A 9,221-nucleotide genomic window follows, 5' to 3' on the forward strand; every position below is an offset into this window, starting at 1 on the left:
ACACTCTCATGCACACACACACACACACACAAACACCCTCTCTTGCACACACACACACTCACTAACACACACACTCTCATGCACACACACACAAACACACTCTCATGCACACACACACACACACACACACTCACACACACACACACACACACACGCACACACACGCACACACACACTCTCACACACACACGCACTGACACACACATTTTCCCAATGACAACAGGTGATTTCATTTTTTAACAAATTGTCTAATCTAAGAAAACGTGTGTAGTGTTTCGCAATAAGTGTGTTACCCAATTGCAAACAAAGTGCAAGGGTGACAATGTGTTTAAGGTATGCTACAAGAAGTTTAGATATTGAGGCTTTGGTCTAAGCATTCGGTTTTAGTCTGTAAGCAAAGGACAAAAACTGTAATTAATCAGTTACCCAAAATGAGACAATAAAATGCTCCATTAGCAGCAAATGCAGTCATACTCTACTATAAAGATTTGGAGTAATGTGTCCTAATCTTGAATAAGGACTTGAATATCTTGAATAGCCTGAGGGTGATTTTCAACTAATTAAAATGTTTTCCTTTAAAAAAAAATGTCTAAAGTACTGCTTTTTGTTTATATAGAACTAGTTTGTGTTTATTTCCTCACCATTTATAGCTCACAAAAAAGGATTCCTTGATTTCATTTTTTGACAATCGCACCTGGTCAAATCATGGCATCGTAGCAGACTTTGCTAACGACGATTACCTAGCCGCCTGGAAACATCCGCAGGTTAACGTCTTCATCCTTCTCTCCGTCTTCATCATCATGAAGGTGAATAGACACACACACACACACACAGTTGTGTCCTCAAACTATAGCTGAGTATCGAAACCTTTTATCCAGAAATCTGGTTGCTTTAAAGGCTTCATATAATGATCAGCTGATGTTTCTTAATATTTTAACATAAACAGTATATTTGTAAATGTTTTACTTGTTTTTTGATGCATAGTGTATGTGTGTTGTGTATGCGCGTGTGTGTGTGTGTGTGTGTGTGTGTGTGCGTGTGTGTGTTGTGTTTTAATGAGCAGTACTATTGTTTGTTATGTAGTTCTGGATGTCTGCTCTTTCCATAACCCTTCCTATACCATGTGGTTCCTTCGTTCCCATTTTCGTCATTGGTATGTGTTTGTGTGTTTCACTTAAAACATGATATTTACTTTTCTTTCCTTTTTTTTCTGTATTTCCAAATTTTTATGGCCCGTTCACACCATGGATGAGAACTATAACAGTAACTAAAACCATAAAGGTAAAAATAAATTCATCTAACTCTAACTGTGTTTAGGGAAGTCCACACCACAACTATAACAGAAGAAAATAATGATATATTTGGATTTATATTCATTTTGCAATAATATTGTGCTGCACAACTATTTTCAACATTGATAATCAGAAATGTTTCTCGAGCAGTAAATCGTCATATTTTCATGATTTCTGAAGATCATGTGACACTGAAGACTGAAGGAATGATGCTGTAAATTCAGTTGTGCATCACAGAAATAAATTACCGTTAAACAGATATTCACATAGCAAACTATTTTTTTTACATTGTAATAATATTATACATTTTTACCATATTTTTGATCAAATTAATGCTGCCTCAGTGAGCAGAAAAACTTAATAATATCGTAGTTCTTGGTGTGAACGGTGTGAATTTTTAACAGTATCTATTAATATGAAAATTAATTTGGCTTTCGTTCTAAAGGGAATGCATATGTGTGTGTTTCAGGTGCTGCATTTGGCCGTTTGGTTGGTGAAGGTTTGGCCACGTTGTTTCCTGATGGATTTAACGTTGATGGACACATATACCACATAGTGCCCGGAGCGTATGCTGTTATAGGTGAGACAGACATGCAGACATCAGAATTAAGCACTGATTTAGCTTTTAATCAGCTGTAACTCTCTTTGGTGTTCAGGAGCGGCAGCGTTAACGGCAGGAGTCACTCACACGATCTCAACTGGCGTGATCATGATGGAGATGACTGGTCAGATCAGTTACACTCTACCCATCCTGATCTCTGTGATTCTGGCCAACATGATCTCTCAGAGTCTTCAGCCTTCCATCTATGACACGGCTATCCGCATTAAAAAACTGCCTTACCTGCCCACGCTTAGTTGGGGCCACCAAGAGTAAGTCTCTATATCCCTACAGTACATTTCTTAGCAGTTAATTTTTACTTATTTTCAATGGATTTTGTAAACACTTTGGGTAGATTACAATGTCATCATGCTTTTAGAGTTTACATACTTTAGCTGGCATATCAAATGTTTAATATCAATATTGTAATACATTAGTGTATATACAGCGATTGCAGTTTACCGAGGTTTAATACATTAACATACGTATAGCAACATGCACATTAGCAGTGCTTAAATTCAATTTAACGCAAACTAAATTTAACTGCCTTTAACTTATTAAGTCGTGACACCCAAGATGAGTAGTGTAAATATTTTTACAAATAGTTCCCCAGTTGATTTATTGCATTAAGAACTGCAAACATGTTTTGTATTCAAAGTTTTCTGAAATTTAATGCAAATGATGCATTATAAAATTAAATATGCACTAATTTGCACTCATTTTCAGAAGAAAAATCTGAACATTGTATAAAACTAGGTTCAAAATTATTGTTTGATTTTGTTGAAATATTAGAATTAAATGTTTATACACAAGGCATTTTGAATTTATCTTATCTCTCTACAAATAATAAAAAAACATTTTCATAATGTTTCTAGAAATAGAATGTTCTATAATGTTCTATGTGAATGATATGTAAACAAACCCCTCAGGAAAAACCTTCAGAATATAGAGAGGAATAAAACTCTAAGATTTTGCCTTTGTAAGTGCTGCTGAAGTGGAGAAAATAACATTTTATGAAAACCTTTAAATATATGGATTATAATTGAAATTTATAGACACAAATAGATAAAGTGTAATAAAAAGACATGTAAATTATATATGAATAAACCCCTCAGTAAAAACCTTTAGACTTTAAAGAGGAATAAAACTCTAAGTTTGTGTGTTTGTAAGCACTGTTGAAGTGGAGAAAAATCTCTTTGAAGATATGTATTGTAATTGAAATCTATAGACACAAATAGATAAAGTGCAATAAAAGACATGTAAATTATATATTGACAAACCGCTCAGTAAATATCTTCAGAATATAGATACAAATAAAACTCTAAGTTTTGGTGTTTGTAAGTGCTGCTGAAGTGGAGAAAAATCTCTTTAAAGATATGTATTGTAATTGAAATTTATAGACACAAATAGATAAAGTGTAATAAAAAGACATGTAAATTATATATGAATAAACCCCTCAGTAAAAACCTTTAGACTTTAAAGAGGAATAAAACTCTAAGTTTGTGTGTTTGTAAGCACTGTTGAAGTGGAGAAAAATCTCTTTGAAGATATGTATTGTAATTGAAATCTATAGAAACAAATAGATAAAGTGCAATAAAAAGACATGTAAATGATATATGAATAAACCCCTCAGTAAAAACCTTTAGACTTTAAAGAGGAATAAAACTCTAACTTTGTGTGTTTGTAAGCGCTGCTGAAGTGGAGAAAAATCTCTTTAAAGATATGTATTGTAATTGAAATCTATAGACACAAATAGATAAAGTGCAATAAAAGACATGTAAATTATATATTGACAAACCACTCAGTAAATATCTTCAGAATATAGATACAAATAAAACTCTAAGTTTTGGTGTTTGTAAGTGCTGCTGAAGTGGAGAAAAATCTCTTTAAAGATATGTATTGTAATTGAAATGAACAGACACAAATAGATGAAGTGCAATAAAATAAACACTTAAAGTGCATTTTGGATATTTTTTTGTAAATCCATTTGAAATTGATTGCCTTCATTCGAAATTTTCACACAGTATTTCTATGTTGTGCGTCAAAGTTTTTCACAGTGACCCCTTCTCTGTCTCTAGGAAGTATAATATTTATGTGGAGGACTTTATGAAAAGAGATGTTCGTTATATCACACTGAACTCCACCTACAGAGACATAATCAAGATCCTACGTTCAGGAAATCTTAAAACACTGCCTTTGGTGAAATCTGCAGGTACACACACACACACACACACACACACACACACACACACACACACACACACACACACACACACACACACTTATTTCTCACCAACTGTAGTGTTGGTGCTAGTAGTGATAAGTATACTATATGCCAGTATCTTAACTTATTAATATAAAAAATAATAATAATGTGGACATAAATAATAACCGAAATAATATTTTTGTACCGTTCACTATGCTGTCAGGATGTTGAAATAAAATACTAAATGAGCTTTATATTTTCAGAATAATTTTCAATTTTAATGGTATTTTTCATAATGATTTTAAAAAATCAATAATTGTACTTTTTTTATTTATAATATAATATAATATTTTATTTTATTTATATATTTATTTATTTGCTTTGAAATTACATTCATTGCATGACTAGAGAAATGGGTTTTTAGATCATTCGACATATTTTTTGTAATTTTTTATGTTCTTTTTTTTTTCCTAAAATGAAAGTCTTATAACATGAAGTAAATACATAGTGTTTTCCTGATCTTTGTGTCTGATCTTTCTTTCATCGTGTCTCTCAGAGTCGATGCTCTTGCTGGGTTCTGTCGAGCGTGCTCAGTTACTGGGGCTCTTAACACAGCGAATGCAGCATAATAAGCAGAATGCATCCACTATGCCAAACAGATACAAGGTTCGCTTCCAGGTCAGACGATGAACTGAATAATACTGAAATGTTGTATTCTATTGCTTTTTTTTTAGATAGTTGTTGATTATGTTCATATACACATATACAGTATGTTTTATGTTTGTTGTAGATGTCCTCAGAAGAGTCTGCATCCGCTACAAATGCTAAACCTATGAAATCTGCTCTGAAGAAGCCATCTGTAGATGAAGAAGAAATTACAAGTAATATCGAGAACCTCCCATTGACTTCTTGTGATCTTAAAATAACATAAAACATCCTTCACATTAAAGAATTTCTATGGCTCGTCATGTGTATGTGTAAAAATGCATGGAAAATATTTTTAATACAGTAAGTTTTTAATTCATAATTTACATATTTATGCTTGCAAAACACTTAATAATCAGATATTGAGTTAAGTGCACTTGATCAAATATGTACTCAAATAGCAAATAAAAACATATTGTGGATATACAGTATGAAACTTTTTTTCTGTCTCTCAGGTCTTTATGATTCTGGCCTCAACTTAAAGAAGTTCTTCTGTTCTCGTCCTGAGATCGAGGCAATGGAGGTGAGACATCCAATACACACTAATGTGCTCCTGCAATTTACAGTGGTGTTTTTGAGCAAGTGAGTGCCTTCTTAATTTAGTTTAATAATAACACAAGAAAAATTGCTATTATTTCCTTGAAATTGCAGAATCCAGTCGTAAACAAACAGGTCTGTGTAATAATATAATTGTTATAATGGCTACTGTCTGTGATAATAATAAAAAAATAATTTACTGTACAATCGTTTTATTTAAGGAATACACGTAATCTCGCTTTATAAATATAATTACACAAAAAAAAAGTTAAACTGTTAAATGGAAATATTTAAACTGAACTCTTTATTTTGAAAAAAAAAATAATAATAATAATTATAATAATTTCATAGGCCCTGTTATTGTAAAAATAAAGATATAAATAATTCAGATTTAATTGAGCAATCAAAACAAAATCAAGAAAAATATAAATAAGAATGAATCCTGAACTGGTAAAAAGGATAAAAAAGAAACCAGATAATGCTGTTTTCAGCCTAAGTGTGTGTGTGTGTGTGTGTGTGTGTGTGTGTGTGTTTCCATCTCCTTCCAGGACGACTCAGACACAGAGGATGATACGATACTTCAAGAGGTGAGCACATTTTAACACACATGTTGTGTTTCCATGTTTTATGGGTTTAATCCCATAGGCGTAATGGTGTTTCTACTGTACAAACTGTATATTTTATCCCTTTACCCTAAACTTTCCCCTCACAGAAAACTACAGGCTGTTTTACATTCTCAAAACACTTCATTCTGTATGATTTATAAACGTATTTCCTCATGGGGATCAAAAACTGCACCGACAGGGTCAAAATATACTTCTATTACTATCCTTGTGGGGATATTTGGTATTCATAAAGTAGGAATACGAGCACACACACACACACACACACACACACACACACTCTCACACACACTGTGTCTCTGTCTGTGAATGCAGATTGAGGAGTGGGAGGAGCAACAGCTTGACGAGCAGGTGACCTTCAACAGCTGTAAGATTGACCCCGCCCCCTTCCAGCTGGTGGAGCACACTTCACTGCACAAGGTGTGTGCAATTGTGACATCATAATCATGATGATGCGTTGTTACTTACTTTTTTTTTCATTTCTCATATCAGAAATGAACTTCTCAGAACTGGTTGTTCATCTAGTCACTTGTGCACATCATAAAAGCAGTTTTGAACAAGTTGAACATTGTTTCCTCAGACGCACACCATGTTTTCTGTGTTGAATCTGGATTACGCTTACGTCACCAGCATCGGGCGACTCGTCGGAGCCGTTTCTCTGAAAGAGGTGGGAATTTATCACTCACACACAGTAAAAATGACTTTCAGGATTTAGGGATCAAACTATTTCCACATCATCGACATCGAATACCTTTATTGGTATTATGGTTCACTAAAGAACATCACAGCCAATTTCCATTGCACAAAAGTCTTTTTTAGTTAATTTGTAGTACATTTTGTAAGATTATATTGTGTTTTAAGGGATAATAGTTTCCATTTTAAGCTAAATTAGGACATTTAATGCACATTGATGTAAGAAATTAATGCTTTTATTCATTAAAGATGCATCAAATTGATCGAAAGTAACAGTCAATACATTTATAATGTTAGTTTTTTTAACTGTGAAATACAAAAAACACAGAAAAGAAAAAAGGGGGAAAGAAAGCAAAATAGATAAAGAATTAAACTTGAGCAGTAAATCTTCATAGTTTCATGATTTCTGAAGATCATGTGACACTGAAGACTGGAGGAATGATGCTGAAAATACAGCGGAGCATCACAGAAATAAATTACACTTTAACACAGATTCACACAGAAAACCGTTATTTTAAATAGTAAAAATATATATTTTTTTTTACTGTGTTTTTGATCAATTAAATGCAGCCTTGTCGAGAAGAAAAAAATTATTTAAAAGCCAAAAGAGGTTTTGGCATGAGTTTACAAAATAACCAAACGTTCTCTGATGTGTATTTTAGTTACATAAAGCGATCGAAGGCAGCATGCCGGGAGATGGTGTGAGGTTGCGTCCCGTTCTGTCCACTTTCAGAGACCGAGGCGTTCGAGGAACCAGGACCGAAACCATCGCACTCCACCAACTGCTGGAGCATCCACTTTCCAGCTGTGCAAACAATATATAAGTGAAGTAAATGTTGTTATTCATTCTAACCAGTGCAAAATGTTTGTGTGAGTGTGTGTGTGTGTGTGTGTGTGTGTGTGTGTGTGTGTGTGTGTGTGTGAAGTTGATGTAAATGTGTGCTTTTTGCAGAAGTGGACTAAAAAGTGGTTTTATATTCAGATTGTTCTTTGAACACGATGGGCATTAAGCATTCCTTGTTAGTTCACATTTGTGTTATTAATTTATTTTTATGTAATGTAAATTTTATTTGAAGCCAAACCACTTGAGAGCATTAGTCTCATACCGATTCATTCAGGATTTTATGCTGTTAGGTACTTGATACTTTTTTAACGAGAACAAAAATACCTCGAGCGAATAACACTTTGACTATTGCATTTGTAAAACTCTCTAGTTGAACTGTAGCGTAACCTCGGAGAAAAATAAATAAATAAAAACAGATACTTTTTATTGGTATTATAATTCTGTTAAATAATAAATATATTATCAGAAATACAGTATTGGACAAAGTGCTATTTTTATTAGTTTCTTGATCTTGAATCTAGAAAACCTTTTTGGAAGATGAATCACATGCATTTCTTCATTTCCTACCTCGTATTCAGACATAAGAAATATATATAAAGTGTGTGTGTGTGTGTGTGTGTGTTGAATATATAAATGCGTGCTGTTTAATAGCCCCTATATTTTGGTAAATCAAGAAAAATCTAAAAGTGCATAAACTCTTCTTACATGTTTGTGTGTTCCTGTTCTGTAATTATAATTACGTCAATAAAACAAAAAAAGTGGAATCTGCAGACGTCTTAATATTTAATTTAACTTTTACTTTTGTGAGTGAGTGTGAGTGTAAGAGTGTGTGTGTGTGTGTTTGTGAGTTCCTGTTGTCCATCTGCGCTCCATTAATATGATGTGCTGGCATTTTTTGGAAGGACAATGATTGACCGTGACTGAACAAAATACTGGCTTCTGATTGGCTGATGAGCCCTCATCATCTGCGGGACGTGTGTGTGTGTTTGTGTGTGTGCGTGCGTGTTTGGATGAGGGATGTTTCTCCCAAAATACCACTGATTCTTTGAAATGTTCAGACTGGTGCTAAAAACATTAATAATTAATGATTTAAAATGATGTCGAAAATTCGGCAAGCATTCTGGTTATTGAACATTGTAGTTTTAGCTCTATTCAGACCGATTGTATTTCATGATATTTAAGTGACCTTTGATCTTCTGTCACAGTTTATTCTGTACTAAAGGTCAGAGAATGACAGCTAAGGTCAAAGTTCAGCCAGATTAAAGCGTGTGATGTCTCTAATGTGATCAGTAATGTTCAGGACAGTCTGTAATTGCTTGATATTATCCTAAACCCATTTAGAAATTATAATGAATATTTCAGATACTCTTATTATTTGTATTCATATTTTTAATTATTTACAATATATATTATTTTCATTATTTGAAGTGTAGTTAAAGTAATTAACTGTATGGATTTGTCATTTTTATTTATTTTATTTATTTTTTCAATTTTAGTTTTGCTAAATGAATGGCAACTATAGCTGAAATAAATGTTTAATTAATATTAATAGATTCAATTAATAATAAATTAATACATTTAATATTATTTTAAATTAATATTAATTATTTGATTAATTAATAGTTAATGCATTGAAAACAAACTAACATATTATTTATTTATTTATTTTTGTGCTCAATGCTTATTTCTGTCTGTATTGTTTCGGGTATTCTTTATATAATCA

At 32.8% G+C, this 9,221-nt stretch overlaps 1 protein-coding gene across 1 annotated transcript in view; it reads left to right on the forward strand.

Annotated features, from left to right (window-relative positions):
* The window catches only part of LOC127973012 (chloride channel protein 2-like), a 17,708-nt gene extending 9,442 nt beyond the window's left edge, over positions 1–8,266 (forward strand). Inside the window, exons 10-21 of the mRNA XM_052577053.1 lie at positions 651–806; positions 1,084–1,153; positions 1,762–1,872; positions 1,949–2,162; positions 3,969–4,102; positions 4,653–4,774; positions 4,887–4,977; positions 5,257–5,324; positions 5,887–5,925; positions 6,277–6,381; positions 6,542–6,628; positions 7,317–8,266. Of these exons, the coding sequence (XP_052433013.1) occupies positions 651–806; positions 1,084–1,153; positions 1,762–1,872; positions 1,949–2,162; positions 3,969–4,102; positions 4,653–4,774; positions 4,887–4,977; positions 5,257–5,324; positions 5,887–5,925; positions 6,277–6,381; positions 6,542–6,628; positions 7,317–7,478 (1,359 nt within the window). The 3' untranslated portion in view covers positions 7,479–8,266. The remainder of the gene's footprint in view (positions 1–650; positions 807–1,083; positions 1,154–1,761; positions 1,873–1,948; positions 2,163–3,968; positions 4,103–4,652; positions 4,775–4,886; positions 4,978–5,256; positions 5,325–5,886; positions 5,926–6,276; positions 6,382–6,541; positions 6,629–7,316) is intronic.
* Positions 8,267–9,221: the final 955 nt, after the last annotated feature.

This window comes from Carassius gibelio, chromosome B15 (assembly GCF_023724105.1).
Source record: "Carassius gibelio isolate Cgi1373 ecotype wild population from Czech Republic chromosome B15, carGib1.2-hapl.c, whole genome shotgun sequence".
Taxonomy (NCBI): Eukaryota; Metazoa; Chordata; class Actinopteri; order Cypriniformes; family Cyprinidae; genus Carassius; species Carassius gibelio.